A 17,292-nucleotide genomic window follows, 5' to 3' on the forward strand; every position below is an offset into this window, starting at 1 on the left:
TTGTTGCAAGACAATTATATTATGGTTCTGTAATATTTTTATCCTGATGATGGTTTGTTGACCGATACATTTAGTGACTTATTTAAATTATGAGGTGTTATGATTATTCTGGTGTATGAATTTGTCGTTGTTTTAGTTACTGCTTTCCCTTTCCCTTTCCCTTTCCCTAGAGTAATAAATTCTTCCACTGAATTCTCTCGTATAGGAGAAGTTAAGATCCCTAAGTTCTGTCCCACGAGTGATAGGGCTGGGAGATGAACTGATGAGTGCTAAATATTGCATATTTGAGCCCCTTAATTTGAATTTGTTAATCCTTTAACTGTGGCCTAATGTAATGTTTTGTGTTAGTTCTGTGTTTTTAGTGTTTTGTAGGTTACTAAAGAAAAACTGCACATTTACAAGAAAAAATGCTAAGTTTAGAAGAAAGTTGGAAAAAGAGCCATCCAAGGAAGTGGGATCGAGCTCACCCACATCCATTGACAAAGCATCAATGCACGAGCGCTGTGCTGCATGAGGAAGATTACATGCACGAGTGCGATCGAGTGCACTCATCTGACAGCTAAGCACCAGTGCCATTTTTGGGATTAAAAACCCTGGAAACCCCTATAAATAGACTGCTAAGCCTTAAGAAAAGTAGGTTAGAGACCTAGTCCGAAATTTCACTCTTTTCTCCCTTTTAGTTTAGTTTTTCTTTAGGTTTAGGCTTTATTTTTCATAATCATGTGTAGCTAATTTCTTAACTAAGGCTGAAGATGAAGCCTCACCGATGAAGAACAACAATCTTTTCATGTAAGTTGATATTATCCGATTTTATGGGTTTTAATATTTCAATTGTTCTACTTCAATTCAATTATTGAGATGATTATTGGATATCTATTGTGATTTACGAATACATGTGATGATTTGAGACAGTTTCATTTAATTAATTGCATGAATTTTCTTTTATTAAAATATTGGATATTCATTGTGTTTCGTTCTACGAATACATTTGATGATTTGGTTTTAAACTGGATATCTTTTGTGATTTGTGCAAAGAACGGATTCATTGAATGATTTAATTCATTTTTGAAGCATAGTAGAACGTACATAAGATTTTATTGTGAGAACTTCAGATATATATTGATGAACATGAGAATATGTTGCTATGATTTGGTAAGTGCGGATTCCAAAACCTTAGTGCTTTTTCATTTGGTTAATTTTACTTTGTTTAGTTTATCTTTTATTTTCAAAACAAAAAATCAAATCTTTTTCGCAATGAGGTTAAGATTTAATTAGTTTAGATATAAATTTTGTTTTCATAAACACAATTCCCTGTGGGTTCGACCTCACACTTGCAACCCTTGTTTGCAAACGATTCGTGCACTTGTGAGTACATTAAAATTTTACAACAAAATTAATTAAATCATTTAATGAATCCATTCTTTGCACAAATCACAAAAGATATCCAGTTTAAAACCAAATCATCAAATGTATCTGTAGAACGAAACACAATGAATATCATTTTGATAAAAGAAAATCCAAGTAATTAATTAAATGAAACTATCCCAAATCATCACATGTATCCGTAAATCACAATAGATATCCAAGAATCATCTCAATAATTGAATTGAAGTAGAACAATTGAAATATTAAAACCCATATAATCGGATAATATCAATTTACATAAAAATATTGTTGTTCTTCATCGGTGAGGCTTCATCCTCAACCTTAGTTGAGAAATTAGCTACACATGATTAAAATTAAATCCTAAACCTAAAGAAAAACAAAGCTAAAAGGGGAAAAATGTGTGAAATTTCGGACTAGGTCTCCAACTTCTTTTTCTTAAGGCTTAGCAGTCTATTTATAGGGGTTTCTAGGGTTTTAAACCTTGGTGCTTAGCTGTCAGACGAGTGCGCTCGATCACACGGCCAGTGCACTCAATCGCACTCGTGTATGCAATCTTCCTCCTGCGGCGCAACGCTCGCGCGCTGATGGTTTCTCAATGGGCGCATGCGCTCGAGCGTAACTCTACTGGGCTCGAGCATAGATGCGCTCGAGCGCAAGGTTGTGCGCTTGATCCCACTTCCTCGAATGGCTCTTTTTTCAGCTTTCTTCCAAACTTTGCATTTTTCTCTTTAAAGGCGCAGTTATTTAGCCTAATGTTTAATTAATAATAGAATCTTTCACAGGAGACGATATTAAAGGATTTTACGATAGTTATGAGTGAAATTCACGTGGAAACTTTTATCAAAGCTTTATAGCATGTCTATTTTACTATCAAACATGACCTTTTTGGGATTTCAAAGTTTCTACCCAGTGAAGGACCAAACGTCCAAAACAATGGTCAATCGTGGCCAATGATTAACTGTTGCCAAGAACAATCAAACCTTCCTTAGCAACAATCTATCGGTCAGTTGGTAGAATTTCTAAAAGGGGTTTTAAGGTGATTTAGCCTAATGCAGAATCAACAATAGAATCTTTTGCAGGAGACGTATTAGAGGATTTTAGGATTATTACGAGTGAAATTTACATGGAAATATCAAAGCTATAAAGCATGTCTATTTTATTATCAGACATGCATGTTTAATACTCTCATAAAATGTTTGTATAATGACATGAACTCCATTTTTGTGTAAACGAGTATTTGTAAAAGGGATGATGCATTGTGTGAATTTTATAAGTGTATGCATGTAAAATGCAATGATTAATTGCATTCTATGATATGACTACCATGGGAAAAATTGGTGAAGTATCTAGAGCATGGGCATCTCATTATATAACCTTGATCACATCGCCTAGAGATCATAGATCTAGGATGCTTTGGATCCATTGGTCAATTAACCGATGTAGCCATGTCCAGATGGCGGTCTTAACCTGCGGCATCACTAGAGGTGTGAATCACTTGGGGTTGGGGCTAGACCTGGACGGGCCACTAGCAGTGGCTAGTTATGCACCTCAATAGGGCACCAGTGTTGTACCAGAAGTCTTACAGGATGCACAAACTTCTTGTAAGAGGGTTAAATGTATGGATAGACCATATGAGAATTGTTATGACTTGTTCACATTGATATCATATATTATTATTATTATTATTATTATTATTATCCATCAGCATGATTTTCTGCCTTATTACTTTGATAAGGACTATATTGCATAATCTTGCATGTAATTTCTAAATCTTTTTATTACTGTTGAGTTCACCATCTAATGACATTTTTCTTGTGTCCTTTACTCGCTAAGTCGTGGACTTACACTTCAATCTATTTTCACATGCAACTTTCCAGAGGATGGAACTAGGGGAGCCGAGTAGGAAGTTAATGACCTCGTTAGGCTAGTCTTTGAGAGGTTGGGATCTTGGGTTGTCAAGTTACTCATGGTTTGAATATCCCGATTGTGTGTTTCATTGGGTGTTTCATGCTTATAGGTGCGACACAGTGTTATGTCGCATCGTCCATTGAGGACTTAATTATCCTTTTGCATTTTGATGTTCCATGACTATTAGACTTGGGTTGTGATATTTTAATATTTGACTTGGCGACCGGTCTTTGATTGGGATACTAGATGATTTCTCTATGTTAAGTTATGTTATGATACTTTAGTTTTTGCTCTGGTTGTTATATGATGTGGCCAAGAAACAATTATCTTGTAATATAAGTGACTTGGTCTTCTGCTGTTAGCCATCTGGTCAGAGGGTCTAAGATCTCTTGAAACTTATTTACTAGGTAAATAGGTTCAAGGATGTTAGGATTTACTTTGTATAATATTTTAGTTTTAATTGAAAAGAGTGGTTTATTCATTGATTTCATTTAATAAACACTGAGCATATAACTGTTTACATGTATGCTTTAATAATTATTACCCATCATATGCATGTAAGATCCATAAGCTACAATGAATATGGCACAAAATATCTAAATCATAAACTTTGTACATTGAATATGACTTAAATCATAGTCAGTAATAGAATTGGGTATTCCATTTGATAAGACTATAACACATCAACTATAATTATCTATCTTGATCATGTGAAGTGTGAACTTTAGGTTATGTGTTTGTGCGGATACAATACACTGAACAAACCACGTGAGTTGTCATTCTTTTACAACACTGTCAAAAGAACAATGTGAAACTCACGATCACTTATATAGCATGGACTTTCACTTCTGAGAGAGTCATGCATTCGAATGTGAAGCGGATGACACTTTTATTCAATTTTCACCTTAAATAAAACCTATAGAATTTGCGGTATTAAATAAAACATTAATGAACCTTAAGTAACCAATTAGTGTTCTTTGGATCAAAACACACTTCTTTAAGTATAGGATGGTGAGTGAAGTCAGTCCATGGTTTGAGTCTCATACGCTTATCGAGACTTGTAAGAAAAAACAAACAAAAAAACAATCAAACAAAGAAAAAGGTTCCTCACGAAGACCATAGATATGGATTAGTTGGAATGATTTACAGCGACTGCAACAAAGCATTTCAGATTCTACCAATACAGTTTTGAAGAGAAAGCATTAGACATAACTAAGTGTTACAAGGAAACAATAACACATGATCATTCAGAGCATAACTAAAATCAATATCAATAACATTTTGCATTACAAATCAAGCTTAACCGAAATATTTACAAACCTCAGGGTTTCAGAATTATAATGCAACATGTTACATCTCATAATTTTGATTTTAAATGTACCAAACTAGACTCAATGTGCAAATAGCATAGCCTCAACCTTCAAAATACTCTCCACTTTGTGACTTCAAATCTGAATACAATAAGAAGTAGTATCAGCCAGCTACCAGCACTCAGTAAGTAGCTAATCCATAGTCCATAAAAGGGAGATCAGAGATTTCATAAAAAATAAACCCTAGATATGAGTTTATAATATCAAATACAAGTTCATAACTTAATAACACAGATTCGCAAATAATACAAGTACCAATCTGATATAAGCAAGGACTTTCAGAATCGTTCAAATTAGAAAAGCTTATTGAGTCACAATATCCATATGATTCGAAGTTATCATAACAGATTATATTGTATGGCTCAAAAAACAAACTAGTTCCAACTTAAAGCCTTTTTCAAATATCAAATTCTAGAAAAGTTCACACATTGTCACCAATATTTTAGACAAGGATCAATTCCAACTGGCCAAAAGTCCAATATCCTACTACTAGGCGAAATCCTCCAATCTAAAGATGAGGCAAAAATCACCACCGCTACTTCAAATGAGGCAAACATACCATCAGTTTTCTAAATGGCACCAAACAGATTTTGAGATGCCCAGCTTCAGACATCCAAAGCAAAAGTGCATAGGTAATAATAATAGTTTTAAAGGCTCAAATTATTGAATATAATGGTGTATAAGAACCTTGTGATTTCATTGGGTTCAAGTTTTAGCCGAAGGCACATAAGCAAATAAATATTCCAAGAGAATAAGGGTTTGAAGCTGAGGTGAATTGAATACATTCACCTTGAATTGGGGTTCAAATCTTGAATAAGAGGAAGTTGCAGCTATGAGAAGAAGCTCACCCAAGCTATTAACTTGGATATAAATTAACTAAAATGCTCAATCTGATTCAGGAGATCAAAAAGTGACTAGTTTTCATTTCAAGCTGAATTCTAAAACAGAATTTAGAAACACAATTGGAAAGCGTTCAAATTAGATTAAGATCAGAAACAAAACCAAAGGAAACAACTAAAATCACCAGGTTGCAACTAAATGGTCAGAGATATTCTAAATAGGAACGACTCAAGTGATAAATCTAAGATGACAGATTCAAGAGTGTCACAGAAGCTAATTGAATTCAAATCTGAAACATCAAACTAGACTGAAATGGTATCAGCTCATAAACTATATACCACTGTAGAAGTTAAGTATACCTAAATTGACCAGAAAAAACAGAAACTTGTCAAAGAATCAAAATTTACATAGCAGGAGCTGGTTACATGATTACTATTGAAGAGGATATAAACCAGCTTTGAAGAGAAAACAAAGAGAGAACAACCTAATATCAAAGTATCAAGCGTACAAAATTGAATTCTCATATCTAAAATTAGAAACTTCACCAATGGGAATTCCGAAGCTTCAGCAAAGGTGCAAACTCAGTTTATGATTTGCAACAAAACTAACTTTACTGATCAATCCATGGACAAATATTCAAGTTTAGGAGTAAGGACTGGAAGAAGAGAGAACCGTGGAAGAAGTCACTTCCAAGAACTGAAATCATTCCAGCACTCTTAATCCTTCTCTATTCTAGCCTCACTCATGCAATCCAAATAGAAATCCATTCCCTTTTCTATTTCCTTCCGCCTCTAGGCCTAAACATAAAGTAGGAAGAACTCTCACTTCATTCCCTGATTTTAGATGCTTAAAGAATGTTCTAATTAAGCCTCTTAATCCTTCTCTACCAGCCTCAATCCTGCAAGCCCAATAGAAATCCATTCCCTTATCTTCTTTCCCTTCTTGTCTTGGCCTAAACATAAAGACTGCAGCAGAACTCTTTCACTTTGTCCCCACTTTCAGATCCTCAGAGAATGGTCTAAATAAAGTAAAAATGTGTTAAGTATGAGTTGGCATCCAAGCTGGTTCTCAATTCCAATTCCAGCACATGTAGCATAAGATGGGGTTCTACAGCTGACCCCGTTTCCAAATTGCAATAGGGACCCCCAAATATTGCACTTCATAACCCATATCCAAATTGCAAACTATATCCCATAGGCATTCAAAATTTGAAAATAGGCATGACTAGGTTTTTCCCATCAGACCACAGATGATTTGAGTTCAAAACTAAGGGAAATTGGTTTGTCTACCTTAACATAGTTTAGCATAGGTTAGGGTATTACATCTTATGTTGAATGCTGGAATAAAATAATGATAAGGTACTTCTCCACAAACGGAAAAGTATTCCAGCATGTTTCAAATTGCAAAACTAGTTCTGTTTGTTCAAACCAAATGATTGATTTTCCAAGTTCATAATTGGATATCGAACCAAATGATTGATTTTCTAAGTTCATAATTGGATCATATTCAAGAATAAAGCACAAAAAGAAAATATCTGGTTAAGAGCACTAAAGACTGGATGAGATGAAAGAATTTTAAAAAACAAATATTAATTCCAAATTAGAATTCAGATATTTCGCGATGGTCATAATGTTGATCAACATTTTGATGATAATGAATTCCTTAACGAGAACTTAAATTGACATACAAAAATTATAGCAAAATTTGTACTAAAGAAAAACTCGAATAAATTTGCTTTTCAAAAAAAAAAAAAGTAAATGAGTCCTATGCAAGTTGAATTCTCTGATGTGTATTATATGTCATCACTAAGATGCTAGTTCCATTCTACAAGTTACAATCATAAAGGTCAAGAACAATGAGCAATTTTGACCATATAGGTCTCTTTGAAAATAAGCCTTATGCATAATTACAAAGGCGTATATAAACATTTTTCTATTTAAATGCATAACCTTCTTTTGCTACTTCAACATTAAGTAAATCTAAGGACACATTGGCTGCTGTGAGCTCTTATGCCAACAAAAACTACTGCCACCATCTCTATGGCAGATCTGTAGATGCTTGCTTAGTACATAAATATAAGAAGCTATGGAGCTCTCTATTGGTGCTTCCTCCTGCTCATCCATGTGACTAGAAATTTGATCAGATTGAGACATGAAGATTGACTCAAGGTTACTTCCATAAAATTATGGCCGAGATGGTCTACTAATCCCAGTTTACAAAAAGCAATTTTTGTTGCAACTAACGTGTTCAGCCCTCAAAAGCATAATCAGATAAAAAGGTGAATAAAACAAAATAAGTCTATTTCCATTTGTGTTGGTAAAAGTAATTATTCCTGCAAGACCAACCCCCCTCCCCCCCCCCCCCCAAAAAAAAAAAAAAAAGTGAAGCGAACCAATAAAGGCAATCATTTGCTTCTTCTTATTACCTACCAAAACAGATGAAGACAACTTATTTCCAATTCTCTGAGAGAAGTCCACCAAAAATAGCAAGCACAGAACATAAATGGAAAAGGAAAATATGGTTAAACTGCAAATACCACATATGTTAGATCAGTCCAAAACCATCAATTTGGCAATGGATCCAATTTTTCAAATTCTCTGTTTCAATTTTTTATTTGTATTTTCAATTCTGTATAAAATACAAATATAATCATTGAATTTCCATGTGATATCTGCATACGCTCAGTTTTGTACTCAACCCAACTGAAATGGGTAGACTCTATGGATCCTCGTCAACTAGTAAGGCTGGCCACAGGTTTTTTTTTTGTTTACATTCTATCCAAAATTGTATTCTTTGGTGCTTACCTAACATATCCATCTTCAAGACTTCTATCCATTTTATTAAAAGCCTCCCCCTACTTCTTTTCACTCTGTCAACTTGAATTAAATAACCTCTTTTTTTTCAGTAGTGTATTAATGTCTCTATGCACCAAAACCATCTTGAGCAACTCCCATTTTCTTCTCTTCAATAAGAGTCATTCCTACCTTTGAACGGATGACTTCATTCTTCATGAACATCTTATTTCTTAACGGTCCAACATTTAGGGTCATAGAGCATAGAGGGCCAAATTCCGCATGTGTCAAATTTTAGTCACTTTCCAAGAATGGATCTGTCATAAATACATGCACCCAGTTCTATAATTTGGAAAAAAGATCTTCAAGCAAACCAAACTGAGGCCAAATAAATAAAAATGAACAAACATGCACGACTAACAATCTGAAGACAGGGTAGGGTACTCACTCCATATGTAGAAGTTATCTATGGTCTGAGACCTTTTTCCTTTTGGCTTCAAACTCCCTTAGATTGTCAAAAACTAATTGAACTTTTGTCGATAGGTGCTCATTATGGTCTTCAACATCTTTCATAAATATAAGTAGCTGCTCTCTATATGCTGCACTTAACCTCTTCTTTGCCCGCAGTTCCGCCGATAATTCCAGAATTTTCCTATCCTTCTCATCCTTGAAAATAGATTAAAAAGAAAAAAGATACATATTAAGGAGATGGAAGTACAATGGTATGGAGCAAATCATATTAACCACACAAGTAGAAGATCATTTTCTAACCCAATGGACTTGGAAAATCCCAAAACAATTATTAGTTTGAGCAGGCTGAAAGTTGAAGTTTATTGAAAACAGCATAGATACTTGAACCTTTATTGGGAAGAAAAAAATGCAAAGATAAGAAGAAAGCTAAGAGCCATGCCTTTTGCAAGAATCAGACATCATTGTGGAACTGTCCAAGATCATGCAGAGCTATTGACAGTCTCCCACACAATAGAACTTTAGGAAATATAGACCAACATAAAATTTAAATACTAACACTTCATATTAGGCTTACATAGAGATGGCACCGTTTGCCTGTATGTATCACTGAAGGGGGAGAGGGGGGTTTAAACAAAAAGACAATCCTTAACACCCATAACAAAGCCATACTGAATATGGGAGAAGTACCAATGGACTACAAGGTTTGCTCTAATGCACTACTTTTAGACATATAAAGGGCCTTGCTTTTCATAAATTCAGGGCTTACAACTGATAATGAAAACAGTCAAAGATGCACTTTTTCATAAAGCCTTAGACTTGATCTGCTGTAACTAACACTGCTATTAATTTTATAAACTATTCACAATATCATCCACTAAATATAACATCAACTCCAGCTATTCTCTATTGAAATTTAGCAATTGGTCTCGATAAAAATAATTTCACTAAAGATACTTGAAAGAATATGAAAGCTCTCAATCTTGGATGATAGATAGATTGGTGATTTTGAAATAGAATAACTTGTTCCTCAAAATTTAGTGGGATACTTGGTGTTTACTAACAAGATAAAACATTTATTTGCATTGCATTACCTTGGGCCAAAAAGTGGGACCAGCAGGCAACTTCCTTGGAGTCTTATGACCTTAAAGTAATTCCTTTAAGAAACCCCATGTACTTGGTCAACTTCTAAATGCATCCTAAGTGTTAAACAAATGATTAAGTGATTAAATTTACCTCTTCCTAATGGTAGTTTAACATAGTATCAGAGCCAAAGGTCTTGGGATCGAACCTTGACTTTGTCAAATTATCCCCCATTTAATTAAATATTCCACATGTCGGGCCTCATCTATTAAAAGGGGGTTTAAGCCCACACATGAGGAAGAGTGTTAAACTAATGATTAAGTGATTAAATTTACCTCTTCCTACCAGTTTAAGCTTTTGGGATGAATGGTAGTTTAACACTAACTCCTATAAATCAAATCAGCAACAGTTCTTCCGATAACGGGAGATCAGTTTACAAATCCTATTTGCATTGAAAAAGAAGATATGAAACAATTGTCTCATAGTTTGAAAATTTATCTTGTTTGCACGGGGTAAATCCTACAACAATTTAATTTTATAAGTAATCAAAATATAATTAATATGCGCAAGAGGCACAACCCAAGTACAAAGAAACTATACAAGAGACACGGCTAACTAGAAAGAGAAAAACGATCAAGAAAATCATAAAAATTAAGCAAATTAAGATAGTCTAAAACAATTGTCAAGTGGTAAAGAGTATTGAAAAAGAAAGACGTTAATTCTACCACCATCCTTTCGTGGTTTTCAAAACTTTTTTTTTTTTTTTTTTTTTTTTTAATAAGTAATCGACAAAATTTTTAGTTTCTTTTTGATAAGTAGTAATCGACAAAATTTATTAAAAGCATAAAGCGCCTCTAAGTACACACGGAGTATACGAAAGGAAATACCTAACTAGAAAAAATAAAAAACACCCCCAAAACCCCAAGGCAGGTTCCACCAGCTGAACAAACCAGCCACCTCAACCCAAAGAAACTTTCTAACCCTATCAGAATTACAGCCAAGGTAAAACCCCACCCACTCGCCTAACTTCGTCCCCACCTAACGACATCCCCATAATCTGCTCACAAACTCTAATGAGCCTTGCCTTTTCCACGGCTTGAATTGCCTCTGACATTGTAGTTTATGGAGCTCTCCAAATTCTTGGGCTCCCTGCGGCCTTTTATACCATGATTCGAGAGAGAGAAGATGATTCCTCACGCCGATGTTCCTTTTCAATGGTTGTCAAAAGAGCCAAAGCCTACTCCTCACGAACCCCCGTGCCCAAATAAGAGATCCCCACAATATGACAAATGTCCTTCACACAATGCAAAGCCCAATCTGAGTAGCCGAAATCTCCCGGCAAAACAGGGGGATCGATACACAGAGAGGGATACAAGGCCTCACCAACCTCACCCAAAACCAGAGAACACAAAACAATATACTTCCCCACCCCCACTTGTTGTTCTACCTTAAGAGGGAGGAGAAGCCCACGTAGAAGACCCAACAATATCGTCACCAACAGCCAGCGTGCTTCTAGACTAGCCATCGACCAAAGGCCGAATCTCTCTCGCAGGGTTGGAAACAAACGAATAGAGCATCGCGATAGCCACCCCCAAGACAGGAGGCGATGTCATGAGACCCGGATCGCGACCTGAAACAATACCCGAGTCACTCGCAGGACCCAAGGCCGAGTCCTTCGAAACTCTCTTGGCCTTGGGCTTGCGAATATTATTTAAAAAATTAAAAATTTTAAAAAAATTTTTAAAAAAAAACCTTCATGGGCTTAAGCAAACAACGAGGCCTGGGTTGGGCAACCAGCAAGCTTTGGGAGGCTAGAACTACCGGCAAGAACATGGAGGAATCCCCAACAAACACCGGCCTCTACCCACTAGCGACATCTACTTCCAACATCAATAGTTTCAACCTAGACGGAGCAAACCCGCCACGTAATTGGAGGACACCAGAAGTCAAGCCACCTACCACCATGTTGATTGCCAAGTCCGGTCCTGAAGACGAAGGGTGCTGAACTGCCAAGTTCAGAGAAGCTCACCAAGCTAACATAACCGCCGGTGAGGCCTCCGAAGAGCCATCAACTTGTGGAAGGGGCTTGATAGCCACGACCTGCACCAAAACCCATTCTAGAACCTGTGTCTAATGTCGACACCCTTAGGTCTAAGAACCCTGCCGCTGACCCAGGGATAGAGCCACCTATAGAGGCAACCAAAGGAAGGAGCTTGACAATCGGGGGCGGAACCGGGCCTCCAAATGAAGACAACACTCCCGGGTCTAGGTCCATCTTCCACGCTATTGCACTCTTAAGTACTACCACACAGCCCTCCCCAAAAAGTGAAAAGGTCTACCACTCGTCTAAGCATAACTCAAGCTAACCCAACACAACTGATGACACTCCATAAGGCACCAGCAATCTCACAATGACTCCCCACTCCTCGTACACATACAATACTAATCAAGTACAATGGCATGCCACTTCCTTATGTTATCCATGGTGAGGATCTTCCCTAGGGCAGCTGACCAAGCCAAAAAATCTCTCATGAGGACCTTATTCCGCCAAATACTCTTCCAAGGGAAAGTGGTACTATCATGAGAAACAAAAAAGTAGAAAGATCTAACGTCAAACAACCCTCTCTGGGAAGGAGCCCAGCAAAGTTTATCTACACCTCCCTGACTCAATCTGAAGTAGTACGACAAATTTACAAAATGAAGCAAAGACATCCACCTCCCAATCATGAGCCATTTTGATAAAGCTTACATTCCACTTATGAGCAATAGATAACTCATTAATTTATCCACCACGAAGCATCCATAATGAATGCAGTACTATACAAATCTAGGAAATCTTCCTTAAGGGCTTAATCCCCACACCACATGCCATGCCAGAATCTAATCTTGGAGTTGTCGCCCACCTCAAATCTAGTATGAGTAGAAAACTCACTTAGCCCCTCTTGACATTTTTTCATAACCTCACCCATATGACCCATGAACCTCATTTGAACAACACCCACCCCATGAGTTGCTATGTTTAGAATTCAATACAACTCTCCACAAGGCCCCTCTCTCATGCCAATAATAGCATACCCACTTCCCCAAAAGAGGACAATTGAATAAAATAAACTTTTGAACCTTCAAACTCTCCCTCAGAGATCTACTAGGTCAAATTTAAAACTTTCATGCAGCCCATCTCATAAGAAAGCCTACTGTAACTTCTCTATGCAATTGGCAACACTAGCAGGGAAGGGAAAAAGAGATAAGAAGACAAATTGGATAGGGTGCTCTAATCAATGTAATCCTTCCACCTTAGACAAGTACATCATTTTCTAGCTAGCCAAATGGCACTTGATCTTCTCAATAACACTATTCCAAATAGATTTGGCCTTAAAAGAAGCTCCCAACGTAAGACCAACATACTTCAAAGGCAAAGAAGAAAACTCGCATTTGAGAATACTAGCCAGTCCATCAACATTATTGACATTACCCACAGGAACCAATTCAGACTCAGCCATATTAATTTTCAAATCAGATACAGTTTCAAAGCTTAAGAACAAGGCATGCAGATAAAGGAGGTGAACTGGGATTGCCCCGTAAAATATCAAGGCGTCATCTGCAAACCAAAGGTGGGGGATGTTTAGTGCACCAATGTTCCAAGACCCCACAAAAAAGCTTAAAAGAAAGCCCCCATTTACAATAGCAGATAGCCTTTTACTTAAAGACTCTATGACGATGACAAACAACAAAAGAGACAATGGATCTCCCTGTCTCAAATCATGGGAGCTACCAAAGAATTTAGACGAACTTTCATTCACCAAAACAGAAAAAATGCACTGAAGAAATACAACGCGCTATCCAAGTACGTCATTTTTTTTCCCAAAACTGCATCTCCTTGGCAAATATAACAAGAAATTTTTATTGACATGATCATAACCTTCTCAATATCCAATTTGCAAAGCACACCTAGCTCACCAAATCAAATCCTACCATCAATGCAGTCATTAGCTGTAAGAGTGGAGTCGAGGATATTCCTACCTCTAACAAATGCATTTTGGGCCTTTGAGATAATCTTCTCTACAACCTTGACAGCAAGCAATGGAACAACTCTGGAGATTGAAGAACCATCTCCAACTCGAGGAGAAATCAAGCAATGAAAAAATTGATAAATAAACAGATACAGCAACAAGAATGAAAAGGACCTTATTTAGACCAGGCAAAGAACAACAATCAAATAAAAAGGCAACAAAGAAATCAATGTAGAAGAAAGGTTCCCCTGGATAATCCAGCTATGACAGCTCTGTTCATTTTGAGAAATCAATCTCGAACAAAGAGCAGTCCCAAACCTCAGGCAAGTCCCAAAATTTCCCTCTCATATAAAAAATAAAAAAATAAATAAAAAATAAATAAAAAGGTTTGCCTGCCAACCAAAGATAGAGCCAGAACATCTTCAGAGACAAAATCAATGACAAAGTTTCCTGGTATGGCTCAAAATCATATTAAAAAGCTCAAATAGGCTGAAAAACGATAAGTAGAACTTAAAAATTACCAAAAAGGAAAACGAACAGAATTACTGGAGGAATTATTCAAAGCAGGACAAGCTTACAAGTGTTCGACGACTCTTTCGCAATTGAACCATCAATGGATGATTATGGTCCCTCACAAATTTCCTAACCAGCCATCTCCCAGATTTCTCTCTCTTCAACAGAACCATTGCTGTGCAAACCTCCCGCTGCCCACCTTGCTTTCGATTAACAGAACCCCCTCTACATCCAAGTCCGCGGGAGATGATTGACCTATCACGCTCAGACTTTCGGGATGACAATACACGGGTTCCAAATCCTACTCCTTTGGCATACTCATCATAGAATGCTCTGGCAGCTTCTTCAGATTCAAAATGCATACCAACACATGGTTCTTGATTTGTTTCAACAACAACAATACGTGTATTAGGTTCCCCTCCAGCAGAAGTTTCCATTCTTCCATTTCCGTCATGCACATCCATAGTCACTGTTGCACCATATAGCAAGTTAACACCATAAAAATAATGCACCCTCCAAGCATGCCGGTCAACCCAACAACTTTACTACATATGTATAGAGCCAATTTGAACACAATAACTTCAAATATGGATGAACAAGATTAAATGATGGAACTCATAAATCTCAAGTAATCTAGCAGTAAGTTTGTGTAAAATGATCAAAAGAACATTTGCTTCACATACACGTACAGTCAATGTAGATATTGAATGTTTGTTGTGTCGAAAGTAGCATACATGATACATATGTTAAGTGAGAAAAGGAAAAGGAATTTGGTGTCTCTCACATTTCTCATTATGTAGTCCTATAATAAAGTTCAACTGAATTTGCTCGACAAAATGTAAAACATGCAGTTAAATTGAGTTTTATGTTGTCTTGGGCATCTATTTTTTCCCTCCCTTTCCAGTTCGAGATTAAAGCCAAGACATCTCAACTGATTTGAAATGGAAACAACAAATATAGTCTAGAATATGTCATTGTTATGATGCTCTCTTTTTCTTTTTCTTTTTTTCTTTTTCCCCCTAAAATGAAAACCCAAATAATTCCTTTAGTAAACAAATTCTATTGGAGAAATTTTTTTCAACAATGAGGTTCCAAGCCATTTTTTTTTTAATGTTCTTTCATTAATTCATTTCTGCTCTTTTACACCCTACCCCCACCAAAAAATTTTTTTGGAAATGGAGCATTAGCAAACTTCCAGCTAAATTAGAAAAAATTAGGAACCAAAAAAACTCGAACCAGATTTAAAATAACGAAAATGAACCATTAAATCCATATTCATAAATTAACGTAACCCAATTTGGCTGAGTCCCCACAAATCGGAATTACACAAAGAAACGAACTTTACGAACAGCTGTGAATATCAGTGTGTAGCGATATAGTGAGTTCTGACCAACCGTTAACATTAAATTCTAGGGTTCTAAATCACATGTAAAATAAACCACCAAAAAAAAAAACAACAACAACAACAAAAGAAAAGAGTTTGTAATGGTATATTATCACGGTAGAAGAAGAAAATTAGAGAATTAGAATTACCTGAATAAATTTGAGGTTTTGGTTTGCTTAATGTTTGGGTGTGATTCGTGTGAATGTTACTGTAAACAGAGGGCTTGGCTTGGGTTTGAAAGAGGAGACTCTGCTTTGCTGGACATAGAACTGTAGAAATGAGCTTCTCTAGGTACTGCTACATGTATCCAAAATTATACACACCCCTATCTTTTGGATTCTTTTTTTTTTTTTTTAATCGGGTCGATCCAAAGGTAAGGAGTAATGCCAAATTAGCCGAGTGGAATGAGGAGGTGATGTACGTGAATATACCCTAAGAGATACTTCAATAAGTTAGATACTACGCTTCATGAAGCGGTGGTCATTAATTTGAATTTTTTTTCTCCCTATTTGTGGACATGTCAAATATATATATTAGAATGAGAAGGTGATGTACATGAATGTACCCTAAGAGATAGTTAAATCGGTTAGATACTACTTTTCATGAAGCGGTGGTTACTAATTCGAATTTAATTTCTCACTCTTCGTGGACATGTCAAATATATAAATAATATTACTCATAACAAAATTAAATTAGCCTATCATCTGCCCCAAAACCAATGGTTTTACAAAAAAAAGAAATGTTACATACAACACTATTAACCTACCATATTGATGTGATATTATTAATTTACCATTATTTTTTTTTAATAAAACTTGATCTAAATGTGAATTAATAATGCCAAATCAATATAGTTGGAAAGTTGTGGGATAGCGGTTTTTACATTTACTCTTCATGAGAATGATATATCTAAGCACTTCTCTTATAAGAGATTATTTTTATTTTGTTCTATTTGAAAAGGCAGAGAGAGCGATTAGAGTGGCTATTGCCCGCTAGGCTTCGCTTAAAATGAGCCTAAATAGTAAGAACCGCAAATGCTCCCTCAAGACAAATTGAGCCAATGCTTAATACCAACTCCACTGATAACTATAATAACACCTAAGCCAATGGACAAGTCAATAACTTCAAACACTTTCCATTGCAAGATTCGAACTTGAAATCTAGTTCCAACTAGACAATCCAAGTGCTCCTAGACCAAGCCATAGGTGGTTCTTATAAGAGATTGATTATTGGTAATATATATATAGAGAGAGAGAGAGAATAACTGCAATTAGGATGAGTAACTTTAATCAAAATGGGGTGTAAAAGTCATATTTTACAGCATCTTGTAAGAAAGTGACACATCAGCTACAACAACTAAATACAATAAACATGAAAACAACAGATTTTATGAAAAAAAAAAAAAAAAAAACCAAACTTAATGCAATGAAACAAAAGAGCTAGTGCTACCGAATCCACCCAAAGCCACAGCACAGATCTGGATGAAGGTGGTCACCGGCACGCACACACACAAATATATATATATATATATATATATA

The 17,292-nt window shown here is 36.1% G+C and overlaps 1 protein-coding gene across 3 annotated transcripts; it reads right to left on the bottom strand.

The window, feature by feature from the left end:
• Nucleotides 1–4,395: 4,395 nt before the first annotated feature.
• LOC132167937 (protein FAR1-RELATED SEQUENCE 5) lies at nt 4,396–16,091 on the bottom strand. 3 transcript variants are annotated; one of them, XR_015911537.1, is made up of 4 exons: nt 14,436–14,857; nt 8,745–8,962; nt 8,489–8,613; nt 4,396–4,745 (listed from the first exon to the last, which is right to left on the bottom strand). XR_015911537.1 is itself a non-coding variant. In XM_059578985.2 (4 exons), exons 2-3 carry the CDS (start codon nt 14,832–14,834, stop codon nt 8,759–8,761), a joined length of 603 nt encoding a protein of 200 aa, XP_059434968.1. In that variant the 5' UTR covers nt 14,835–14,839; nt 15,904–16,091; the 3' UTR covers nt 4,396–4,745; nt 8,745–8,758. The 3 variants fall into 3 exon arrangements, 2 of the variants coding, with proteins under 2 accessions (XP_059434968.1, XP_088369932.1); XM_059578985.2 differs by lacking the exon at nt 8,489–8,613 and adding an exon at nt 15,904–16,091 and having other exon boundaries at nt 14,436–14,839; XM_088513806.1 differs by lacking the exon at nt 8,489–8,613 and having other exon boundaries at nt 14,436–14,856.
• Between the last annotated feature and the right edge of the window lie 1,201 nt (nt 16,092–17,292).

The sequence above is a fragment of the Corylus avellana genome, chromosome 2, assembly GCF_965113065.1.
Source record: "Corylus avellana chromosome 2, dhCorAvel1.hap1.2, whole genome shotgun sequence".
In the NCBI taxonomy this organism is placed as follows: Eukaryota; Viridiplantae; Streptophyta; class Magnoliopsida; order Fagales; family Betulaceae; genus Corylus; species Corylus avellana.

Coding starts and splice junctions, on each gene's coding strand:
- LOC132167937 (XM_059578985.2), bottom strand. CDS start 14,834: ATGGATGTGCATGACGGAAATGGAAGAATGGAAACTTCTGCTGGAGGG. Junction 8,963..14,435: donor GAAAGAGTCGTCGAACACTT/GTAAGCTTGTCC, acceptor TCTATTTTCAAG/GATGAGAAGGATAGGAAAAT.